General features: G+C 39.2%; 2 protein-coding genes across 2 annotated transcripts; both read left to right on the top strand.

Annotated features, from left to right (window-relative positions):
* The first annotated feature begins 4,226 nt into the window (after nucleotides 1–4,226).
* Nucleotides 4,227–11,367, top strand: LOC123974679 (polypeptide N-acetylgalactosaminyltransferase 6-like). The gene is made up of 10 exons (XM_046055517.1): nucleotides 4,227–4,657; nucleotides 4,778–4,950; nucleotides 6,358–6,507; nucleotides 6,788–7,022; nucleotides 8,139–8,256; nucleotides 8,718–8,918; nucleotides 9,038–9,169; nucleotides 9,407–9,505; nucleotides 9,863–10,021; nucleotides 10,236–11,367. The coding sequence occupies exons 1-10, from the start codon at nucleotides 4,227–4,229 to the stop codon at nucleotides 10,341–10,343; spliced, it is 1,806 nt and encodes a 601-aa protein (XP_045911473.1). The 3' UTR covers nucleotides 10,344–11,367.
* A 270-nt stretch (nucleotides 11,368–11,637) lies between these two features.
* Nucleotides 11,638–24,064, top strand: LOC123975073 (glucose-6-phosphate 1-dehydrogenase). The gene is made up of 13 exons (XM_046056215.1): nucleotides 11,638–11,674; nucleotides 13,844–13,965; nucleotides 17,260–17,297; nucleotides 17,431–17,539; nucleotides 19,221–19,438; nucleotides 19,969–20,127; nucleotides 20,980–21,105; nucleotides 21,624–21,717; nucleotides 21,852–22,038; nucleotides 22,138–22,373; nucleotides 22,567–22,643; nucleotides 22,827–22,919; nucleotides 23,000–24,064. Exons 1-13 carry the CDS (start codon nucleotides 11,653–11,655, stop codon nucleotides 23,088–23,090), a joined length of 1,572 nt encoding a protein of 523 aa, XP_045912171.1. The 5' UTR covers nucleotides 11,638–11,652; the 3' UTR covers nucleotides 23,091–24,064.
* Nucleotides 24,065–25,780: the final 1,716 nt, after the last annotated feature.

The raw sequence follows: 25,780 nt of genomic DNA, 5'->3' as shown, positions 1-25,780 counted from the left end.
TGTGTGTGTGTGTGTGTGTGTGTGTGTGTGTGCGCTAACTGAAGAAGAAAACAAATGGAGAGGGCTGTCAGAACAGGGTGAACTCCCGGTCTGTCGTTGACATTTCTTTAACAAACCTGTGAAAGCAACAAGTGGATTACTCACGCATAGATCTACATTATATCTTAAAATAATACAATATTAGATTTCTTTGAAGTTCTGCCTACTTTGTCATTTCACTGTTCTTTCGGGGAAACCGCTTGACTTGGGTCCATGGTTCCAGACTCTTGGACATCATCCATCCATACTGCTGGTTGTCCGTTAGAGGCATCACGTACAGCTGCTTAGGGGCTGGAGAAGAGAAGAGAGAGAGACTTTCAACATCTCACTTTCATCCCTTCTTATCACCAGAAATACAGCTGTGATTTGGATCCTTCGTAGATCTACTCACATCTGGGTGTTTGAACACGTTTGACCATCTCCCTGTATCGCTCATAGCTCCCATGGTGTATGTCAGTGCTGTAGGGAAGAGGATGGTGGTAAACGTTGCATGGGTCGTTACATCGGAGGGGTTCTTGTTGTTCTTGAGGAGATGGAGGCATCCCTTCTCTGATGTTAATCCCACCATCTGTAAAAGGATATGTTACTATAGCATAGACTGATAATTATTTTGATTACATTAATAAACCTGTGGCTATTATAAAAGACACAAGGTTTGTTGTTGTTAACTTGTATTTTTACCATGAGTGTAGTGCTTTTGTCACTTGATTGCTGGTTGTCTGGCCTTATATGTGTTGTTCTTGTATGCTGGTTGTGTGGTTGTCTCTGAATGGTTCTTGTTCTCAGGTCTCTCTTGAAAAAGAGATCTGTAGCTGAAGCGATTAGTCAATTACTCAATTAGTCAATCGACAGAAAATAATCTGCAGCTATTTTGAGAAACAATTGATTATTTCATTAAAAATGCCAAACATCCGCTTTTTGGAGCTTCTTAAAAGTGAGGATTTTTCAGCTTTTCTTTCTCTCCTGTGATAGTTAACTGACTTTGTACGGTTTTGGACTTTTGGTCAGACAAAAATAAGCAACTTGGCCACAACTCCTTGGGCTGATGGCACTTTTTCACTATTTTCTACCACAACCTACCTTTAACGTTAGCTGTAATAGCCCTAAAGACAACTTAAACGTTAAATACCTGCTTAAATAAAGTTAAATAGTATAAGTAACAGTCTTCCACATGTTGTTATGGTAACTTCCTCCAGGGCAACAAACAGCAACCTGCTATTTCACATCACATTAACTTACCCTGCTCTGGACAGTGTTATTAATCCGGTTAACGTTAGCGCTAACCTACATTTAGCTTCCTGTTTTCCAGAAGACTTTTAAAGAAGTAAAAAGTATTCTTGTTAGTTATCAGTAAGCTAGGCTCAACTTTTTCAGTGGCTGTAGCTCTTTTTATATACAGTCTATGCTGTGGCTTCAGCGATCAGACCCTCACTGACAGTGACTAACTAACGGTAACTAACCGTTATTAGCCAAAGCCCGGTTCCTCTTACCCTGAGGATGAGACGCTCCTCTGACATTCACTATCATTTTATCGCCTATTGGGTTTTTATAACCCATGTTTGTTAATCCGAAGAAGGCCATAGTCTGGCAAAGATTGCCTCGACCCGATAAATAAACTTGCAGCAGAAGGAAGGAAGGAGAGAGTGAGAGAGAGAGAAAGAGAGACAGCATGTAAATAAATCACAACTTTTGGTTTCGGCGTAAACATGACAACAAGCCCCGCCCAGCCGAGGGGTCTCGTGGGGGATAATGGTGAATTAATTGTGCTTGGGATGTAAGGTGAAAATGCGACAGTATTGTATAACATGGTTTATTTTGTCACGTCATGATTGAAAATAAAAACTTTTTTTTGCTGAGCACTAGCTGTGAAATCCCATAGTAAAAATGGCATGCCCTCATTGGTGTGACATCACATAGGTGGGCGGGGCAAGCATTAAAGAGACAGAGCCAGGCATAAAGCAGAAGCTCTAGGTTTCATCCTAAAGTAGTAGATAATATTTTGCACAGGCCTTTGTTGGAATCATGATGTGGGGGAGACCGGGGGCAATTGTAACATTTTTTACATTTTCATTCTCATAAGTCACAGACTAAAAAAAGTACACTAGTCATCTTTCGAGACACGAAACATATATAGGCGCACTAGTAAATAATACAAATGAAATAAGGACAAGACTATAATTTTAATTTAAATGCAAGAAGTCAAATTGTTACAATTGCCCTCTTGGTGGTGTTTGGGGACAATTGTAACACTGAAAAATAAGTAGAGATAAAATGTATGTTAAGTTTAAATTCACAGTCATCTAAACTTTAGACAGCAGAAGAAAAATACTGTAGATCCAAAAAGTAACTTTCATACCTGAAAATCAGTATTTTGTTGTAAACGTCTGCTGAGGTGAAATTATCCTGCTCCTTTTCCACACTGTCATCACTCTAACTTGTTTCTGTTTGGAGGAATTTAGTGTGTTTGTAAATTCCCGTGCCAAGTTCTTGTCAGCTTTTACAGAGGAGCAATAGAAAGCATTCTGTCTGGAAACATCACAAACTGGCATGGGATGTGCACGGCCCAGGACTGGAGGGCTCTGCAGCGGGTGATTAAAACTGCTCACAAGATCAGTGGTGACCACCTCCCGACCATCAGTAATATCGGTGAGGTGAGGTGCCTACGCAGAGCCTAAAGGATACTAAAGGACAGTACCCACCCAAGCCACAGCCTGTTCACACTGCTGCCTTCTGGGAAGAGATATAGAAGTTTCTGCTGCAGCACCACCAGACTGCAGAGCAGCTTTTCCTACCAAGCTATCAGAGTTTTAAACTCAAATTCATCCAGCACTGCTCAGTTGAATATACTTTATTTCTGTTTATAATTTTATGATTGCTTTTGTATAACTGAGTGTTGTCTGCTATGTAGTAGAAGGGAGTTACAAACAAAATTGTTGCAATGTGAAAAATAAGAGAGAGAATGAGAAACAGGTGTACAGGTGATTTACTGCAGGAACAGGAACATGATGCCACTCCCAGATACACACATGCAAGCACAGACAAAAAAAGAAAAACAAATAGGGAACTGACAGGAACACAACAGGGAAACACAGGGAACAAAACAGCCCCAGCTGGGCCATGACAAATACAAGTACCCCAGAATTATACTTGAGTAACTGTAGTTTTGCTACTTTCCACCACTGATGTAATGTGATGTAGTTTGGCCAGCTGTGGAAATATCAAACATCAGACCGGTTTGAGCAGCTATTGCTCACGTTGATTGGATGCACGCCAACAAAGCTATTTTTGGTTTATATGAACACCCGAGTAGATCTTTCTTCATGACTGAAAGACAAGGGTGAGGAAGGAGAACACAGCTGGAGAGACTTGTTCATGCCTGCACCCAAAGTATAGTAAGTACTGATTCAAAAGGGTTTTATGAAAACATTTTATAAGTGTGTTTTTTACCATCTAGCTCAGAGCTAGGCCTATATAGACTTGTTATGACAATGAGAATGATAATTGTTCTTGTTTATCAGGCATTTTACCTCCATTGTTGCAAAATGGTTTGTTGAATGTACAATTTCTAAAAGTTTTACTTTCTAAACTAGAACATCTTGCATGACTATGGCCACTTTCATATAGATTTCATGTCAAATTTCATTACTTATTATACTAATTATATACCTACTTACTTAATTTTGCAAACAAAAGTACAATGTTCTATGAAACCTGCATGGAAGTTTATATCATGTACAAAATGTATGAACTATTCACTTTACAACCTATATGATGGTTGGTATTTTTATTACACTGCACAGGAGGCCCACTGTACACAAAAACTGGTATTGAAAACTTATATGTGTACAGTTTTAGCTGGTAAATTCAGTTTCTTATTTTCTACATTTTACAACACAAAAAATCTACTCCTGTGGTATCTTTCCTGACTTTGTACTGGTGGTTTCCAGGTGTCTTATTTGAAGAGCTGTTTACATAATTGAACAATTGAAACTGAAGGTGTGGCTGATACTCATTTGACATGGCTGTTATACATGTGGGCTGTTAAACAAACAACAAAGGAAAATATACAGACTATAGTTAATCAGATTAAATAAAAGAGTAAATGTGTTTTATGCCTTCTATAATTATGTATTTTTATGCTTTCTCCTTTCAGCTTTGCTTCAGGTTACTCGTTTCCTCTTTTTACCATGCATATATTTTGCAGTGGATGTACCATTCCAGTAAAGCTTAAGGTTTCCTTCTTTGTGGTTTTTATTTTCATTATATACTACAACAAAATCAACTACACTGCATTTACACAACAATCACAACTACCTGTGGTGGGTGTGGTGAGATTCAGAGGATCCACACTCCAGCCTGTTGACAGGTCGCCAGGTCACTCAGGTCCCAACTGTCCACCTGGCTTTTATACTAAGGAGGAGCTCAAGCCTCACCTACAGAGACCTCTCCAAGATCCCAGGGCACCAGGTGCAAATGGCAACCCCTTTGTGTCACACCAAATGTCTGCTGAAGAACATAAAGAGAAATTACTTGGGTTTAATAGAAACCAATTCAACCAGTTTGCCAGTGATCGCATCTCCCTGCACCGTGATCTAGGCAAAGACACAAGGTCACCAGAGTGAGTAAACAAATTCTTCATCATCTCAGTAGAGATACACCACTGACACATGATCCTAGAAGACATTTTACAGTTTGTTAAAAGTCTGAAACCTGTCAACTTTCGGTTTGGCTATGACAGTTGCTTGGAACAGATGTTTCGCCGTTGTCCTGGTCTCCCTACCACCAGTGTTATCATAGTGTTTCATAACGAGGCCTGGTCCACTCTGTTGAGGACGGTCTACAGTGTCTTACACACAGCACCGGCAGTCCTGCTCACAGAAATCTTACTGGTGGATGATGCCAGCACAGATGGTGAGTGTCTTCAGGGTGCTGCATGTCAAGATGGATCCAAATAAATAGGTATATTTAGGATATATTTCTATTCATATTGTACATCATTTGTTCCTAAACTACCCTTAAAATCTAAAATATTTTCCATTCATGCACACACAATATATCAGTGGTGAAGAAAGTGTCCACAACCTTCACATAAGTAGACGTAGTAATATCAAACTGTTGAAATATCATAGGTAGGCGAGTGGTTAGCTCACTTGGTAGAGTGCCCGCCCCATGTATAATAGGGGGTGGTGATGGAGCAGTGGATAAGACACATGTCCATTTAGTGTGAGAGACCTGGGTTCGATTTTCAATGTGACATCCACCAACATGTCCCCTAGTTGCTCCAGACCCGTGCAACCCGTGCACCTCTGACATATGTAGCAATTGTAATTCACTTTGAATAAAGGCATCAGCTAAATGAGTAAATGTAAAAGTCCTTACTGCAGCGGCCGGGGTTTGTATCCAGCCTGCCCCGCTTTGCTTTGCTGCATCTCTCTCCCCGTCACTATACACTCTCCTGTCTCTCAAATAAATGCAAACCTGTGTAGCATTTTATGCTTGTGTTGGGTTGAGATGGAGCCAATTACAACTATTTTACAGAATGTTATGTAGTTAAATCTATACCTTTGTTTCATGTTTTATAAGCTTATCACATTTTGTGGATAGGTCTATAACTAATTTCTAAAATCCTAATTAATTACTATAAGTCAAGTTAAGTAACTAGTTGTAAGATAAATGTAGTGGAGTAAAAAGTTAAATATTGCTCTTTGAAATGAACACTGAAAAAAATTATAAACCTAACACTTTTTTTTTGGCCCCATTCATTATGAGCTGAACTCAGAGATCTAAGACTTTCTCTGTGTACACAAAAGGCCTATTTCCCTGAAATATTGTTCACAAATCTGTCAAAATCTGCGTTGGTGAGCACTTCTCCTTTGCTGAGATCAGTTCAGCATACTGTTTGGTTAACTCTCATGGCTCTCATAGCGTTACCAGCCACCGCAGGAAGCTGTTTTTAGCTTACTGTCTGCTACCTGCCCAGCACCAAAGGTGTTTTGCATTTAGAATCTTAAGAGCCAGATACATCCCTTGGGAGTTGGTAGACACCAAAATCAGAGTTAAAAGAATATTGGACTCACATTCATCAAGTGGCCAGAAGCATTCCAAATTAATGATAATTTGAGTCGTGTGTGTAAACAGGCAACTGTTTGCTAATCAGATTGCCATGTAACAGGCATCGTCACCCCCCCCCCCAAGTGGCCAAAAAATATTTCATGTCATTGCTGTACCACTGTGTTGCTGCTACCCCCTGCCACAGTAACATCACTGAAATAACTTTTCTCCTTCTCCTAATTCACATGTCGTCTGATCTTTCTTTAGATCACCTCAAGACTCCCCTGGATGACTATGTGCGGCAGCTGAATATAGTGCGTGTCTTACGCCAGAGGGAGAGGAAAGGCTTGATCACAGCCAGACTGTTGGGAGCGCAGGCTGCGCAAGGAGAGGTGCTCACCTTCCTGGATTCCCACTGTATGTATCCCATAATGCAATGTTTGCCATCTTTTTCATGCCAGTTCTGACAGGTGTCTTTTGCAAAATAATGAAGCTAGTGCCTAAAATTAGTATCTGGTGGTTGTTTATCAGAGGTTTGGGCATTGAGTGGATGTAAATGGTTGAAAGCGAACAAGTTAAAACTATAGGGGGGGCTACAGTCACCGAATTTGACCGACACATTCCTAGCTACCCTGACTGTGATGACAATTTTTACTGACTGACACAAGTTGCTCCTATCTTTTATATTCCTGCGCAGGTGAATGCTTCCCTGGATGGCTGGAGCCTCTTCTAGCTCGGATAGTAGAGGACTCTACAGCTGTGGTGAGCCCCAAAATCACCATTATTGACCAAACTAACCTGAAGTTCAGCAAACCAGTCCCTAAACCCCGTCATTACAGTCGAGGGAATTTTGACTGGAAGCTCAAGTTTGGATGGGAGGCCATTCCTGATGAAGAAAAGAAGCAAAGGAAGAATGAGACCTGTCCTATCAGGTATAAGTGTGCAGCCACACAGATCTAGAGGTGACCGGCATCATGTCTACATTAACTATTTTAGTGACAGGACTAAGGATCCAAGATGTTCTTGGTTCGCCTCATAATTTAGGTGTAATGAGCCTTTATGTAATGTGCTAATAATTTCATTATTTATTTCACAAGATGTTCTTGCAATATAGGTTTTATAGATGCCTTCCAGCTAACAAAGAAATTAGCAAATTAGTTAGTCTGATTTAAAGGAATAGTTTGACTTTTGACAAAATACGCTTTCTTCTTTTTACTTTCTTCCTGAGAGTTAGATGAGAAGATTGATACCGCTTTCAAAGCTGAGAGCAATATCTGCTGGTTTCCTGGCAAAAACAGCAACTTGTCATTTCGACACTTTGATTTTTGGATAAGTTAAACAAGATGATATGTTAGTGTCACATTTTGCCACGTGTAGACAGTGGAAACCAGGGATATGACCCAAAATGTTGACACCAGGCTCAGCAGATCTGTTTAAATAGTTTCAAAAATTAAATCAAAAAGGTACACTGGCTTATATTGCAGGGCGAAGGCATGTAGGCCACCATCCAGGTGAGGGAAATCAGGCAAAATCCAACATAAATCCTTAACAGGCACAGAGAACAGGCAGGGATGCTTGACACTGAACAACAGACTGAAAAAGACCAGGGAGGAACACAGACTACACATGGAAACACAGCTGCTGGCAGGGTGATTACACAGGTGAGACACATTAGGCAATCAACAGGGAGGACACATACAGGAAATAAAGGACAAGACACAAGAGGCACTGTTTCAAAATAAAACAGGAAACAAACAGAACTTTTACACCATGACAGTTAGTGAACTTTAGAGTTGCTGCTAGGCCAGACTGTGATATTTTTGAGCTTCAGAGCTAGGTTAGCTATTTCCTGCTGTTTCCTATCTTTGTGCTAAGCAAAGCTAACCAGCTGCTGGCTCCTGCTATATGTTTACCATAAAGATGTGAGAGATGTGTCAATCAAAAGCAAAAAAAAAAAAAAAAAACATTAAAAAAAATATTCCCAAATGTTTCATTGAAATTAAATTAGTTGGTCTTTAATAGTGACTGATTTGTGTCTGATTTTGTAGAACTCCTACTTTTGCTGGTGGCTTGTTCTCTGTATCGAAATCATACTTTGAGCATATCGGGACTTATGATGACCAGATGGAGTTCTGGGGAGGGGAGAATTTGGAAATGTCCTTCAGGGTAAGTGTCACGACTGGTTCAAGTAGGAATACAGCGGTAGGACCCAAATACAGACGACTGAGGCAGAGCTCATGCAGTTCAATGATTTAATCACACAAAATGGAGGTACAAAGGGTTACGGTGAGGTAGGCAAGGGTCAAAACCATAGACTGTATGTAAAAAGGTCAAAACCAGAAGGCAGTCCAACACATCAGACTATAAAATCCAACAAGCAGCAGGCAAGGAATCTATGCTTTGAGGGCCTCTGGTGGACAGCTTGAGGATGGCAAGTCTAGGGAGTTGGGGCTAGAGACAGGGACAGATGGAGAAAATAATACAGAGGGCTGGGGATGATGGTGTGTGGTTGCAGGAACAGACTGAGGCAAACTGTGACAGTAAGAGGTTTGTCAATATACTGTATAGGTGCTTTTTAAGTGTTAACATCTTCAGTCTTACCCTGCTGTATGTCCTCTCCACCGCAGGTCTGGCAATGTGGAGGGCAAATGGAGATTATTCCTTGTTCTGTTGTAGGGCACATTTTCCGCAAAAAGAGCCCCCACACCTTCCGCAACAGCAGCTATGTGGTCATCCGCAACCTGGTCCGCCTGGCTGAGGTCTGGATGGACAACTACAAATGGGTCTTCTATCGTACAAACAGAAAGGCTGCTTCCATTTTTAAAGAGGTTAGTGCTGTATGTACAGTGTCTTTACAGCCCAGGAAGTTAAATAGTCACATTATATTTATGATGTTGCATGCCCTACCTTACCATATGTTGCTTTTATTTTGTAATTTCCCCCTCAGAATTTATTTGGAGATGTTACTGAACGTCATAAACTCAGGGAGAGATTGAACTGCAGGAACTTCTCTTGGTATTTGAACAACATTTATCCAGAGGCCTACATGCCTGACATCAGGCCGGTCATGCACGGACAGGTAAACTAATTTATCAGTTATCAACGTTTGATCATCTTCAGTAGGATGTTTCAGATATAGTTATATATATTATATAAACCTGACACTTTTACATTTTGTTGTTTGTTGACATAAATTACATTCATTAATGTCTTAACTTTGACTCAACCCACAAAAGTGTTTTCTACAGAACATAAGTGTCATGAAAAAGCATCTGGAACACTCTGTCCAATTATGGTGTTATTACTTCTTCTGCAGTTGCAAAACATTGGTTTGAAGTGCTGCCTGCATGTGAAGAAGACAAACAGGCAATGGGAGACTGTTCGAAAGTTTAAATGCAATAAAGGTGACGGACAGGTACGCTAACTTCTGTTTAGCTTCTGGGGGGCAGAAAAATCTGAGGGTAACCAGATGAATAGAGTGATAATAAACTGTGTTCTGTTAGACAAAATTATGTTTATTTTTCTGATTTTTTGCTTCTTTTTTTTTTTTTTGCTATTTTCTTGTTAAAATTTACTGGAAACTTTCAGCTCTTCAGGACTGTAACAATCCTTCAAATGAATCCCGAGATCATAACCTGTGATGACTGGTCACAAATAGTTAGATAAAGTAAACTACAATAGTGCTTAAAATGTATTGATGGTAATGCAATTAGGGATTGTTTTTAAAAATCTTATCTTATCTTAAAATGCAATTTGTCTCTGTGACTTGTAGTATTTTGAGTACACATCCCATCGAGAGGTACGGCTCAGCACCGGCATTGAATTATGTTTACATGCAGCTCCTGGAACAGCTGGGGCGTCTCTGAAACGCTGTCGACTGAAGGGGAAAATAACCACAGCAGCGCCTGAGCAAGTGTGGGTCTTCACACAGGTACAACATTTATTTCCACATCAACTCAAACTCTGCAGCAACTGCTGTTACAACAACGTGCAACGTGCTAAGCTGCACGGGCAAATACTTGACTTCCATTTCCTCATTCTTGTCACTCTACCTCTAAGCTTGTGTTACAGTTTATAAATCTAAATGTGACCCTCTTAAACACCACAGAAGATAGTGATAATGTTTACATTGGTGTTGCTTTCAGACAAACAAACTGAAGAACCCGTCATCAGGCAAATGTTTGACAGTATCAGGAGGAAACGTGATAATGATGATGTGCGACTCCACCAGCCAAAACTGGGTCTTCATCTGACACCTAGTCATGGATTTGCATATGTGGACATGTGCATTTAGCTTTTCTGCAGGGATAGGTTTAGATTTTGTCCGGTCTTCCTTAATAAAATTCTCACGTGCCCTTGTGTACATTTATAAAGTTATTGGTCCCTGTAATTGTTCCTGGCTGTGAAGGGATCCCTCCTTGTGCGACTCCAATGTAAAAGTGATATCTTACAAAGTTACGGCCTTTTTTGCACAAAATCCCCTCTTTATGCCATCCATCTACTGCAACTCAGAAAGGAAACGCTGTATATCTAAACACAAAGAGTGAATGTTGTGACTGATACTTTTAAAAGCATTTTACTGTGTATTCTGACCCCCATATCTTACATTGGAGGGCTGTAAAGCCAGCATTAACAGGAGGAATCCTTACAGTGACCAATAATTCTTACTTTCAATGTAGGCTACATATGGGGATGTGAGTATTTAATTAAATAATAAGTCTTGTGACGTTTTATATTTTTTGTATAGTCAGCCAATTCAAGGAAAAGACCAAAACCAACAATGAATTGATCCTACTATTATTACCTGTGTTGTCTTTGTAGCCAAAGCCTCATGTATCTTATTCATCTGTGCAATAGAGGTCCATTGTTGTTCAAAAACAGCCACACTGTTGGGCGACATGTTTCTTCATTACCATGAACATTAGCACTGTACTTTATTTTGAGTCAATCCCGCATTAAATCTAGCACCAAAAATTTATTAATCCACAGCTGAAAACAGTTTCCAAAAAATGCACTGTTGACCCTATAAAGTTAGCTAAAAGTTACAGTGCCCAAGTGTTTTTGTATTATTCATTTCAAAACGGGAATTATGTCAAGTTATCAAATAAATGTAGTGGAGTTAAAAGAACAGTATTTGAGAAAATTAAATTACTCAAGCCAGAAACAAATATCCAAGAAGTGTACTTAGTTAGGCTACTTTCAATCAATGCAAAGAGGATGACCAGCCTTTTCCTTTTTCCTGTAAAAACACACTCCAAAAATGTGAATCAATCTGTAAAAAAAAAAAATCTGTTTTTTTAAGTTTCTTGTAAAAAGGAAAAAGTCAGTAACTGGAAGGTTGTATTTGTTTTTTTAAAATACAGATAAAAAGATAGAGTTGTTTCTTAATGTACTCTTTTTTTGTAAACTTAAGTGTCCTGGTACTCATCCAAATCGTTAGGAAGAATGAATAGCCTACATTCCCACCTTTCCAGTTTTCATAATGGGCATTGTGTGTGTGTGGGCTGTACAGCTAAACCACGCCCCTCTGCAGAGTTGGTGACGTCACTGATCTCGACAGTGATGGGGACTCGAGCGAGTGCTGGTGAGTTTCTCCCAAACCAATAAAAATCTCGCAATTCTTCGTTGTCACTTCAACAGGGAAGTAGGCAGGACACGCAAATGCGCACAGGCTTTGACTGTTGAGTCGCTGTGAGTGTGCATAAAGTCTGTGTCCCGTCGTTCGGTCAGGGGTTTAACTGCCAGGTTATCACCTCGTTCACGGACTTGTGAGTAGCAGTTAATTTTCACCTTTCTCCTGTAGCTCAACCGTTTACCCTTGCACGTAGCTAACGCCAGTTGTAAGCTAGGCGCTGTTTGCTAGTTGGACGCGGCAGTTTGAATGTGTTGCTTGTCAAGCCATGTTGTCATAACAGCATGTGAAGCTAAAAGGGCTGCTGACAGGGCGGTTTTTCTGTAGTGTTAGTCCGGCGTTCAGCCTACGAAAAAAAACAGCTTTGTTGCTCAGTTTACTAACAGCATAACCTGAGGATCATCCTGGATGTTAGCAGCTAACTATCCACTCATAAACATCAGCATGTCAGCTACTGTTATGTTAGCTAACGTTAACCAGCTTTATCGAGGTGTTCTGCAGGAAGGTTTAGTCCTCCATGTTCGGGATTTGGTGGAGGATTTAACTAACATCATTACAGTGTGTGTGTTTGTGTGTCAGGCTATTTCTGAGAGCTAGCTAACGTTAGTGACTAACAGAAATCCACATGCAGTCCTTATGTCAGCGATGATTTGCATAATGTAACCTTATATGACACTTGATGTTTGACAATAAGCCACAGAGCTTTGCACAGGTGCGTTGCAGATTTATCAGCCCCGAGCCTGCAGGCTTTAAGTGTGAAAATAAAGTCAGTGATCAAATTACTGAAAAGAGAAGTCACTTGCTTCCTGATTTGGCTCGTTGTTACAACTTGAAATGAGTCACAAGGAAATCTAAGTTTGTCTTTGTCTCTCAAATTTGCAACTCCTTAACTTTGACTGTTGGATAACGGAGGAAGTAAAGCACCTGTGGTTTTGCCAGGTATTGCCCATTTAGTGAAAATTGTGTGTACTTTACATCACTGCTGACCATTTTCAAACAATTATGTTGTATTTTAATATTTAATTTAAATTGTTTTAGGCTTCCATTGTTATCTATTCTAGAGCTAGCAAACTAATGATTATATTCAGTGTTGATGTATTAAGTGATTGATTAATTGATTAAGTAATAGGAGCATTGTATTTAATGGCATTCAGTCTTGTCTAGTCAGAAAATAGTGTTCTAGTCTGCAAATGTTTTGTCTGTCCCGCAGTCCAAAACCCAAACATATTCAGTTTATGATTTTATAAAACAGAGATAAGCTGCAAATCCTTCCATGAACAAGGCTAAAACCAGCCCATGTTTGCATTTTTTTACTTGGAAAAACTGAATCGGTTATGAAATGGTGCTGATGATGAATTGATTAATCTCCTCATCTGTACATTCAGTTAACTTTCACATGGTATAAAAATCTTGTCACATATACTTTAAACTTGCTCGAGTTGTGTAATCTCACACTGCGATCAATGTCTGTGCAGACATTTGAAATCAATCTGCACTGGATCACCTAAAGTGCGACGGTTATGTCACACTGACATATGAATACAGGCTTGGTGTTTACTGTGATGCACTACATAACTCATGCAAGCTTCAATAGGCTGGTTATGCAAAACAAAGGGAGGAGCAACTTTTATATTTAGTCTCTTTAAACCCTTCTGGGTGCCACCAGCCGGGAGCAAAAGAACATTGAATTCAAGTATTCAGCAAGTGTTTTTCTTTTTATTAAATCATTGGCAACAGACAGACCTTACAGTCTGACTTTCATAACGTGCATAAATAAATGGCAATCACTGACTGCCTCGAACGTCAGAAAAATGCATCCAAAACACCTGAACTGTACAGCATGCATTTGACAAAGGTCAGCAGAAATGTAAAGTTAGACGTGAGTTGTAGTTATGGAACTAAAACTTTTTCGCACTTTATCTTGTTTTGTTGTTGTGGTTTTTTGTCTGTTGTGTTTTACATACTAACTGTATGCAGGCCTACTGTAGAGGCACAGTAAATCTGTGTTAGGTAGAGTACAGTCTGTATTTGTGTTCTTGATGATTGGTTTAACATGTAAAAAAGCGTTTTTTTTTTTTGTTTTTTTTTTTTTATTGGATTTTCTGTTTGTATGTTTTGTAGAGAAAATGAGCAACATCCCCCTCTCTCGCTCTGAGGTGTTTGGGGAGCTGAGGAAAGAGCTGCATGAAGATGAAGAGTTCCATCAGTCCGACGCTCACATCTTCATAATCATGGGAGCATCGGTAAGAGCAGAGCATGGGAGGGGGGTCATAATGTAGTCCATGATTAAATGAAACGCAGCGTACATGTGTGAAATGAAAGGGCTAATGGTCTGGAGCAACCCCGATCACACTGTGTGATTTCAAAAAATAACTAAGCTTTTAAGACCAATTTGGAGCATGTACCTTTTCTCTGTGTTCCCTTATTTTTTTGGCACATTTACAATGAAGGTCACTTAGGCAAGAATTGTTGGCCACAATTTCAAAGAAAGTGTGTTGTAATCTTTCAAAAAAACTGCAATAATTGCACACAATGTCATTAAGGAAATGGTGAAACCAATTTCACCAAGCTTATGCAAACAAGCACCACAGTTATCTGAGCTTTCAAAAGCCCAAGATTGTGACATTGAAAATCTTGAGGTTCCTCTTCACTAATTATTTCAATAGACAGCTCTGACTGGGTATCAAAGGTTCTTCCTAATACCTTACTTTGCTTAGCATTTTGTGCAGAAACCTTTTTTTTTGTTTATTTAATTCATTAAAACATACCTCAAATGCATAACTGTATATTATTGTATTAACACAAAACAACTTTTTATGACAACTTTGCTTAAATGAAATACAGTGTTCAGAAACATTTTTATTTGAACTGTGCAATTCTGCAAAGAATAAGTAAACCAAGCTAACCATATGAGCAGAAAATATTTCAGTTTTCAGTTGTTGACAGTCATTTTGGTTGTTAATTGACCCTTCGCTAGTTAGTTAGCTAACGCTAGCTAACTTATTACTGAATGTAATGTTATATAGGCTTACTGTTTTTGCTTTTTCATGATTGTAATAGAGACATACCCAGCTTTACAAGAACAGTGTTGATCCTTGATATTGTTGTCCTTTTCCTCAATAGTCGGGTAATACGGTGGTTCACTTTTACTTTGTGATCGGTAGCCTTTAGCTTGTGTCTTTGTTTTTTACATCAGTTTGACAGCCTGTATACAACCTTGGGGGGTCGTTTCGCAAAGGGTCAACTGAAAATATTTGGCATTTGATGCACATCATGTAGACTGCCTTATCTGTAGACTGTATAAAAGAAGTGGACGCCATCCATTGGTTTGTGGACTACTGTTTTAAATTCTTGAGTTTGGCAATTTAACCATCGCCATCTTGGTTTTTGGGACTAGATGTGACCATATTTATATGAGAGGGTGCGGTTAGATAGCTTTGTTAGCAAGGTGCACTAATCAACTGAAAGCACACTGTGAAAGCGTCAAAGCTCTTTGACAAACGCACAAATAGCACTAAAAAACACAGCTAGTTAAATGCAGTGCTGTTAAATAAGCTGTTTCTACCGCACACAGTGCTGTGGATAGGAGCCACATCTATCCTGATTGATAGGTCACCATGGTAATGACTGGTCTATCACAAATGGCTACGCCCTAAAGCATAACCTGCTTTTTGTCTATTTTCCTCTAAATGGGACCATAATTTAAAAAATAAGGCTTGAAACTAACAATTGAGACCATAAACTCATTGAGTCCAATGCAATTGGACAGTCGCCCCTGCTGGCCATTAGAAAGAATACAGGTTCAAGGCCCTTCTGGATTGGCTTCACTTTTCAGACCCAGAGGTTGCCACTTGGCCCTATCGTAATCAAAGTTGATTTCTTTTACTGCTAAAATAAATTGAATACTAAGTTGATCCATCCCAATAATGTGATTAAAAAATATCTCTTTTCCCCATTTACTATTTCCTCATACCGTTAGGGTGTCGAGTTCAGGAACTAAAACAACTTCAGCCATTCTGGCCGTTTTTAGACCCGTTTCCTCATTTCTTTGGTACATGATATGTCCAGGTGTTTTTCCTCTTGGCCTTCTCCTTCTAACATGACTTCAGTCCATCCAAAATAAATAAGACATGCTTAACGCTATTGTAAATTTAAACAGAAATGTGGTTTTATCTATGAGAATGTGTAAAGTTGTAGCCAAACATTTTTGCTGTCAGCAACAGCTTTGCTTTCACTGCTCAGACCATATTTCCTGCAAAATCATTTAAAAAAAAAAAAAAAAAAAAAAAAATCTCTTAACACTGTATTTCAATAACTGTTGCCATCACATATGAAAAAGAGGGTGTTGGTCCATTTTTTTGAAAATCTAGTCAGGCTACAATAATTCACTGGCTGTGTCCTCCTTTCTCCTGCACTGTTTGCTTTCCTGGGAGAGGAGAGCGGCACTGTTGCCGATTTTTGCATTGTCACAGACTGTCAGCAGTTTTCTTTCAGTGTGATAGACAGACGGGCAGGTCAGGTGAAGGGCTGGGCTGTGTGCAAGCTAAGCTCTCACTGGTTTTACAAGTTTTATGGATACTTGTATGTTACTGCAGCTGTTTTTTAACTGGGTGTCCTGCAAGCTTGTTTTTAAAAAAAACAAAAACATAGCCCCTTCATGTTTATCACCATGTCATTAACAAACAGTCAGGCCAAACATTTACATACTGCGACTAATTCAATACTATTTGTATTTGTGTCTAACAGTTTGACTTGACTTTGCTACTGTTGTTGGATGTTGTAATTAAGGGCAAATTAATAACAAACCTCTTAACCCAAGTGTGACATTAAAGATTGACACATGCGAATAGTGAGTTGCATACTTTTGTTCACTTCCTCTCGTCTACAGTATTTAAAGCACACACTCTTAAATAATGTAACCAGGTTACAAGTTCAGGAATTCCCAGCTGAGAAATAGCGTGTCTTAAAGGGAGACTGATGTAGGCCAGCAGTATGACATTATGGGAATTACTTTGAATTGACTTCTAATGCGTTGTCGTGTCCTTGATGCTGTGTATTGATGTTTGCCTCAGGTCATCCCTGATTTTAAGCGCCTCCTGTCAGACATTGGCATCCAAGGGCTTTATCTAGTATACTGTACAGTAAAGTCCATGTGTTGTCTTGTGAAACATGTCAAACACTATCAAAAGTTGATACTGTTACACAAGTTCTTCAGCATGAGTTCAGTAAGCACCAGGACAGTCTTTTGTCTCCAGACTGTCTGTTGGTGGTTGGTACTTGCTTTCAGTGGGATTACTGAGGTTACACAGTTCTTAAATAAGCCAGAGTAGCCTACTTACCTGTTGCCAGACGGTGCAACCTGTAATGCTTCAGCATCTTGAGACTTTTGTGTCATGGAAAATAATTATCACTCTGACACTGGTTAAATAAGCAGCACAGTAACTCCAAAACACAGCATACACACTTGCATTATTGTGTACGTGACCTATGTTTTTAAAGGTGAAGTCACATATCTGATTGTGTGTTTGCATCTGTAGGGAGATCTGGCTAAGAAGAAAATCTACCCAACTCTTTGGTGAGTGGATCTGTGACCCAAGTGAAAGGCTTTTACATCAGAAAGAGAGCAGATTCTGAGAAACTCCTCTAATCTGGACTGGAGCTTCTGAAGTTGGGTGCAGTGAACCATATGTTTCTCTGTACTCTCCCAGGTGGTTGTTCAGAGATGGCCTCCTCCCTGAGCAGACCTATTTCGTGGGCTTTGCTCGCTCTGACTTGACAGTTGATGCCATTCGGTCTTCTTGCATGCCATACATGAAGGTAAAGCTGGACATTTTGAGATGCAATTTTTTACAACACAAGGAAACAAAAGTTTATAGGATAATACAGTGAGGCTATGTTACGTGTGTGTGTGTGTGTGTGTGTGTGTGTGTTTACATGAAGTCCCAGTGACAAGTATTAAAGAAAAACAGTTGCTCTCTCCATGTTTAACATATTAAGATGGCCCCCAACCAGTTACTTATAAAAAAGCATGCTGGTTTGCACTTATTCTGTCATCCCAGCTTAAAAACATTAATTTCCTGTCTAGTAGACAAAGTATAGAACAAGCTAGGGAAATTAAGTTGGACCAAGAAATTTGCACTTCTGGGCAATCTCACAAAGTGCCTTGCAAAGTAACATGATTTGGGCTCCAGAGCTGCTTACCACAGTTGCAGCTCTTTTGGTGACTGTAATGCACCTCTAAGCTGGTTTACCGTCAAGAGAGTGACAAGAAAACACGGAGGAGGAGAGTGAAATTGTAAATACAGAGCAGGTGGAGAGAGAGGGGGAGAGAGAGACAACGAGAGAGACAACAATACATTTATTAGAGGTTACAAAACTACAACAACAATCAGTAAAACAAGATTCACAAAATCCAAATTATCTCAGCACACTTTGAAAAAGCAGTTCATCATCTACAACCCAACAAAGAACATTCTTGTAACACCACATACTGGAAAAAACGTTCCAGATCCTACATCATTCGATAATAATTAAAATCTATTTTTAAACGGGCTTTCAACATCTTTACAAACATGAGCAAATCCGGCATTATTCTTTTGAGAGTACCTGTACCCCAAAGAGAGAGCAAGAGAGAGTGTGTGCGCGCGCGCGAGTGTTGTTTTTTTTGTTACATATGTGATTTTGGCCATATTGCCCACTGACCCACTGGTCAGGATAATTATCAATTTTGGTAAGTCTTGTCAGAGTAATTTAAGGTGGTCATGTTCATGAGCAAGAGTTTACAGGCCCTGCCAAGTTTCTTCCTAATCAGTAATGATAATTGCACAACTTTTTAACATCTCAAAGGCTCTTAAGGTTTTATTTGTTTGTGAGGGGAGATTAGTTGCAATCTAATATTATTCAGTATCTTGTAGTTCTGTATGTGGGCACATTCAGGGAATATGACTTAAGTTTCAAGTTCACTGCCTACTTACACACAGTTCATAGTTTTCAGGAAGATAGAAATATATATATGCAGCTAAAACAACAAAGATGGGTAAACATTGAAAGAGTTTTATAAGTGTTGAAAATGTACAGGAGCGTTCTAATTAAAAAAAGTAAATGTGGAAGTAAATTAAAGAAAACCTGCTGAACATACAGAATGTTCCAGATACAAAAGAACAACTGAACTCAGTGTCAAGCTGAGATTAGTTAAACAAAAGACTAGATACAAATAAAATATAATAAATTAGCCAATATCTTAACTTTCTGTTACCTTTCTTTTGTTCCAAATTAAACTAAGGACCAAGTTGTCTTCCCTCTATTAATTATCCATATGAGTTATTGCTTATTTTATTAATTTTACAATTAGACAAGTACACCTGCAATGTCAAATGTCACTGATGTCATTTAACATCTTGCCCTCCATACACCTTAAATCCGCTCTCCCACATTTTGTCCCCCCTGGATGTGTATATAAGCAACTGCTTTTAACAAGTTTGCCATGTCACCTTAAAAGGCGGCAGATACAGAAGCAGAGCGGTTGTCGACCTTCTTCAGCAGGAACACTTACATCAGTGGGAAATACGCAGATGAAAGTTCCTTCTCCAAACTCAACACACACATTCTGTCTCTGCCCGGAGGACCTGAGGCAAACCGTCTCTTCTACCTGGCGCTGCCGCCCACCGTCTACCACGATGTTACCAAGAACATAAGGCACTGCTGTATGAGCACAAAGTCAGTGCACACTCTGTTGTTGTGTCACACTGTTTTCTTTTTGTTTTGTGAGTGTCTGTGTGCTGTCTTGCTATGTCTGAATGTCTTAAAGCTCCAATAATGTACCTTTGTGAACTCTTCAGTGATTTATTAATTTTTTTTATTTTTTATTAATTCCATATACAGTGTGCCTAAACCCCAACCTTTCTATGTCCTGTCAGATGTGATTTTACATCACATATGACAGGAATACATTTACCAGCAGCAGCACTAATGGTTGAGAGGTGTGTATTTAGGTGTCTGCTTGCAAATCTTTGGACGTTCTGGGTCCTTCCATGGGTGAAACCATACACTCTGGTGTTCCTATTATTTTGTCTACCCCATTTATATCAGTGAGAGTAGGCTAAATAAAAGAAACGCTTACCTTCAGCTGATCCCAAAGAGTGCAAAAAGTACTGACCCAAATTCACTATTTAAAGGAAACTCAATTTAAACCCAATTGTGTCCCATTTTATGTGATTTACATGTTCATTTTCGTGTGTGTTGTGTAGAGGCTGGAACCGGGTAATCGTAGAGAAGCCATTTGGACATGACCTTCAGAGTTCTGAGGAGCTGTCCACTCACCTGTCCTCCCTCTTCACTGAAGAACAAATCTACCGGATAGATCACTATCTGGGCAAGGAAATGGTGCAGAACCTCATGGTGCTCAGGTGAGGAAAATAATAAGGTTGCTTTTACTTGCATTTATTTATTATGATACATTGTAAAGATTATAATTGTCAAATAAGATATTATTGTCATTATAAAATCATGGATACAATATTTCATTGCTAACTTTTTTTTGGGCTCAGAGCGATTACTACTGGGTATAACACCTCTGCTACTCCCAGCTGATCCAACTGCACCACAAACAGGCAAATGGAAGATACAATTAATAAAATCTACACAATGGAGATGATAAATCATTGCAGAAATTAGTTAACATGTTAGAAATAAGATGGAAGATCAGAAACAAATATTACACAAAAAATTGCACAATACGCACATAGATTTCATAGTATATCTGAGGAAATTCCTAAACCAAATCCATCTTTTTATTATTATTTTATTCTTTTTTTTTTTTTTTAAAGGTTATAGGGGTGGGAACACGCATAATTACAGTGTGTTACTTTTGTTTGATATCTTGGGAAGGTATTATTGTTAAAAGTTACAAATATCAAATAGAGTTTAAAAAAATAATTTAATTCAACTGAGTGCTTTTCTTCTTAGAGTTGTTGGTATTTGTCCCTGTGCATTGTAATTCTTTGTGTTGTAAAGGAAAGGTGTTTCTTTTTTAATTTGACCCTAAAACAAAGCTCTACTGAGGATTTCAGGTCATTTGAATTATACAACACTTTCAGCTCACATGTTTCAGCTGATTTGTGGTTTAGAAAAAACACAAATTGGCCTCTAACCAAGTACAAAACAGAAGAGAAAATATTTATGCATGTTGTCATGAACGGCTGTCTTGTCATGCTGTGCGTGCGGCCTAGCAGAGAACAATTACGTGATGTTCATTGCAGGTTTGGGAACCGCATCTTTGGGCCGATCTGGAACAGAGACAGTGTGGCCTGTGTTGTTCTCACCTTCAAAGAACCATTCGGCACTCAGGGACGAGGAGGCTACTTTGATGATTTTGGCATCATCCGGTGAGTGGAAAACAAATAAATTTTAAAGTTGGTCTTTCTTAAATTTTTAATGCTTTTGTACCCAGGTTTTTTTCAAATGAGCAGAAAACAGTATCAGGAGCTTCTACACTTGAACTCTACATTTTTAGTTACTGTAAATTGTAATCAGTACTTTTATACTTTAACATTTTACACCCTCCCCCACATTTACACACCACCCCATTTAGCATTTGTAAGCAGTGTATATAATATAAACATTAAATTAAATTGTAAATGAAACTCTAATGTGGTTGTAAGCAGATGTTTGTTAATGTATTTATCAACAACTATAACTCCTCCTGTGGACACTCTCTTTATAAAGTGCTTTTAAATGCTAAATTCGTGTGTTAAAGCAAAGCGTTAGATTTGACCAGTTTTAATAGTAGCAATATCAGTGCTAACAAATGATCAGTTATAATTGTAATGTAATGATTATGATCGCAGCCATCACATTCTCCTCTGTATTTTGTGTGGCCACCTGTTCCCTTTGTTGTGATCAGCGATGTCATGCAGAACCACTTGCTCCAGATGCTCTGCCTGGTTGCCATGGAGAAGCCAGCATCCACCAGCTCTGATGATGTCAGGGATGAAAAGGTACAAATTCGTCTCCCAGAGACCCGACGCTCTCAACACCTCCTCCAATACTACAGTATGGAGAGATGTATTATGGTTTATGTTTCTGAGCGTGAAAACACAGGATGTCTGTTCTCTCGTGTTCCCTCTTGTAGGTGAAGGTGCTGAAGTGCATCGCTCCAGTGTCCATGTCTGATGTGGTGCTGGGTCAGTATGTGGGGGATCCAGAGGGTGAGGGAGAAGCCAAACTGGGTTATCTTGATGATCCCACAGTTCCTAAAGGATCGACTCAGGCCACCTTTACCTGCGCTGTACTATATGTGCACAACGAACGCTGGGATGGTAAACACACCGTGCCCTTTACAAAAACAAATCCTCCTGATCTCACGTTGCCCTGTGCTCTTTCATAATGCATTGCCATAAAAATGTGTTGCTCCTCAGGTGTTCCTTTCATCCTTCGCTGTGGAAAGGCTCTGAACGAGAGGAAAGCCGAGGTACGGCTGCAGTTCACAGACGTTCCAGGGGACATTTTTGGAGATATGTGTCGCAGGAATGAGCTTGTGGTGCGCGTACAGCCCAACGAGGCCGTCTACGCCAAGATGATGAGCAAGAAACCTGGCGTATACTTCAGCCCTGAGGAAACTGAGCTGGACCTCACCTACAAGAGTAGATACAAGGCAGGTTCAAGTTGATTTATTTATGCAGTATGTACTTTATCACAGCGAGGAAAGAGGCAAAGGGAACAGAAACCCTAACCTAGAGCTAGTGATTTAAACAGGACAAAGAAAAACTAAGTCACCTTTTCAATTTGTTAAATGTATTTTTCTGATTTAAATAAGTGATGGTCTGAAATTCCTGTCTTATTTCCAGGATGTAAAACTTCCAGACGCTTACGAACGCCTCATTCTGGATGTCTTCTGTGGGAGTCAGATGCACTTTGTACGCAGGTCTGTCTTTGTTTTCCACTCTCGTGTTTCTACTTGTAAACTAAACCTGTGTGTTGGAACAGCATATTGCATGTGCTTTCTGTGAACAGTTCTTCACACTAGATGGCAACACATACATATTCTCAGCTGCCTGACAGCTCTGTTGTCATGTCCTCCACCACATGTTGAATTGTGTCTCTGCAGTGATGAACTAAGGGAAGCATGGAGGATCTTCACACCTCTTCTTCATCAGATAGACAAAGAGAAGCCCAAACCCATTCCTTACAAATACGGAAGGTAGGAAATGTTGTTCACTCTGCCCTTAGCTGGAATAGGAATGTAACAGTGAGTGTTGATTGTTTCTCTTTTCTTCTTAGCCGTGGCCCAGCCGAAGCAGACGACCTTGCACAGAAAGTTGGATTTCGCTATGAAGGCACTTACAAATGGGTCAACCCTCACAAACTGTGAGTTGTGATGAGATGAGGGAGGAATAGAGGTAGGATAGTAGGAGGGGTGCAGCAGTCTGAGTCGTTTCATGTTTCATTACTGGAATGTCTTCGGGGAAGGAGGTGCAATTATTCCTTGGAGCCAGTTCATCAGACATTCAAAAGGGTAGGGTTTTTTTAAATTCATACATTCACAGCAACTTTTTATGTTTCATTTGAGAGGTGGGACCTAGTCAGATAAAAAGGGGACAAAAAAATCTTTAAAAAAAACTGAACCAGGGTATTGCGAACAAAAAATAACTGTCTGATGAACTAGCTCCGTGTCCATGTCTCTATTAATTAGGTCTTAATTTCTCAGGATTGTAAATCGAATGGCCGAGTAACAAGCAGAGCAGAGCAACAACAATACACTTAGCTGAGTCATGCTCACCCAGTGTTAAGCACTGTACCAAAGATGGTAACTGAACACAGCAGAGACGAGGAACAACAGGAGTGATTGTTCTCCAGCTGTTACTCTTATAAGCGTTGCGATTGTAATACCAATATGCTTTGACTGCATTTATTTAATCACACTTAGTGGAATTTCTTTTTACAACTTGCGTACTGTCTTTTTACCTCCTGCCTGGGACCAAGGCTGTTTAAGATAAATAGTCTTTGGCGTTTAAAGGGCAATGCAGTCCGTTTCTTTTCAAAGCATTCGTACTGGAATAGTCTTAAGTATCCTTACGGACAAGAAAATGAGCTCTTTGTCTTGTTTAGTAAGCCTCCCTGGGAGCTTCATTCCCTTTTTTGTTTACTTTTTTTCCCACAAGTTTATTTAAGTTGCTGATGTTCATTCCATATTTCAAAATATCCCGAGAGCAGCAGTGACTACCACAGGTCAATAGTGAATGTCTTTGTTATGACGTACTGTATACTGCTGTTAACTGCACACTGGCATGTAAAGCTAGCTACATTTCCACTACTTTTAATAAACTGCTTTTGCTTCTCTGTTAATGTGTTTCATGCTTTTGTGGTGCTTTTTTAAAAAAATTTTATTTCAAATTTCTTTTTTTTCTTTTTTTTTATTGCTTCATTACAATTATTCATTGACTTTTATCCAAAGCGACTTACAATTGCTATTCATGTCAGAGATTGCACGCCTCAGGGACACAATAGTATAAATTATGTTGTGATAAGTGTAGCCTAAAGAATATATATTTTAATTCAACAACTCAATCACCATTCAATAAAATCTTAAAAGGATTAGTTAGACAATTTGGGAAATGCACGTATTTGCTTTCTTTCCAAGCTATATATGGTAAGATCAGTGCACTAAATAATCTACGGCCAGCCGGTTAGCTTAGCTTAGCATAAATACCTGAAGCGGGGGAAACAACTTGCCTGGCTCTGGTGAAAGCCAAAAAAATCTGCCGGTCCACCTTGCTAAAATTAAGTGTATTTTTTGTCTTTTATTTGACAATTTGGGGAGTTGCATGCTTGAGCTATTTCTTGGCCGGTAGTGACTTCCTGGAGTTCTGTTATCCTGTAAAACCACAAAGTGTAATTTTTACACTTTTTTGTTTTTGTACAGATTAAACAAACGAGGTAGTGTTTTTCAGAATAAATTATTATTATTTTTTTTTTAACAGGACAGACATAGGCTAGCTATTTCCCTGTTTCAATTCTTTATGCTAAGCTGAGTTACCTACAAACATGAGTGGGAAGAATATTGTCCAACTCTCAGCAAGAAAGCTTAACCAAAATGTCAAGCTATTCCTTCAAATCAAATGTTTTGAGGATTTGACTTCCTTGACAATCCTACATGAGTGAAGTGTATTCACTAGTTACAAGGCTGTAAATGTGGCTGTTGTGTGCAGCATGTACTCACATACAGGAAGAAGAGGAGTTTAGCTGATTAAAGGTAATTCATCAGCCAGTCATGCAGTTAACTTCCTTTCTAGTAACATTCTCCAGGAGTTGCCTGTCCTAAAAGGGTAAGCACACACTGAATCACATTGGGCATGTATTGCATTACTCTGCAACAGAGCAATGTTACAGCAAGTTTAAGCCACATTTTTAAACCCTATTTTCTGAATAAGGGAAAGGGCTCTGGCTGATGTTAGAGCGATAAATAAGTTTGAAGTGAACCATTTCGGATGTGATGCAGAGCAAGTATTGTTGTATAATGAATGTTTCCTTTCATCTTCCTGCCACTGCCTTACTTTGTCTTGTATTTAGGGCAGTGCAGCATCTGATTTCTGTCCTTGTTATTTAGTGTTTTTCAATGATTCACGGTTTAATTTCTCACACAAGCAGTGTGTAATGAAATGCAGTTTGCCATACTCATTAAAAGGGGCCCCGTGGAGTTGAATGCAAATGTGTTGAATGCATTTCCTTACTCAAAACATCTACAAAGCCAATTTGAAGTCCAGCATTGTTTACATCCATGTTTACTTTCTACCACTCTTTCTTCCGTGCCTTTGTTGGCACATTGCTGCGTGTTACTGACACCTGTTAAGTGAATAGTGCCAAACTGTCGGCAGGACTATGTATACAGATCTTTTTATCTTATGTAATCTATTAGTATGTCGATATTGCTATATATGGTAATCAATACAATTTGCCTGATGACTTACTTTTTCAAAAAATAATATTCTGGCAGTATTTCTTTCTACTGACATTCTCACTGTTGTGTTGGCTGTGTAGCTAAAATAGATGATTTCTAATGCA

This window comes from Micropterus dolomieu, linkage group LG08 (assembly GCF_021292245.1).
Source record: "Micropterus dolomieu isolate WLL.071019.BEF.003 ecotype Adirondacks linkage group LG08, ASM2129224v1, whole genome shotgun sequence".
NCBI lineage: Eukaryota > Metazoa > Chordata > Actinopteri > Centrarchiformes > Centrarchidae > Micropterus > Micropterus dolomieu.
The sequence above is the reverse complement of the archived record's forward strand: the minus strand, read 5'-3'. Positions and strand labels throughout refer to the sequence as shown.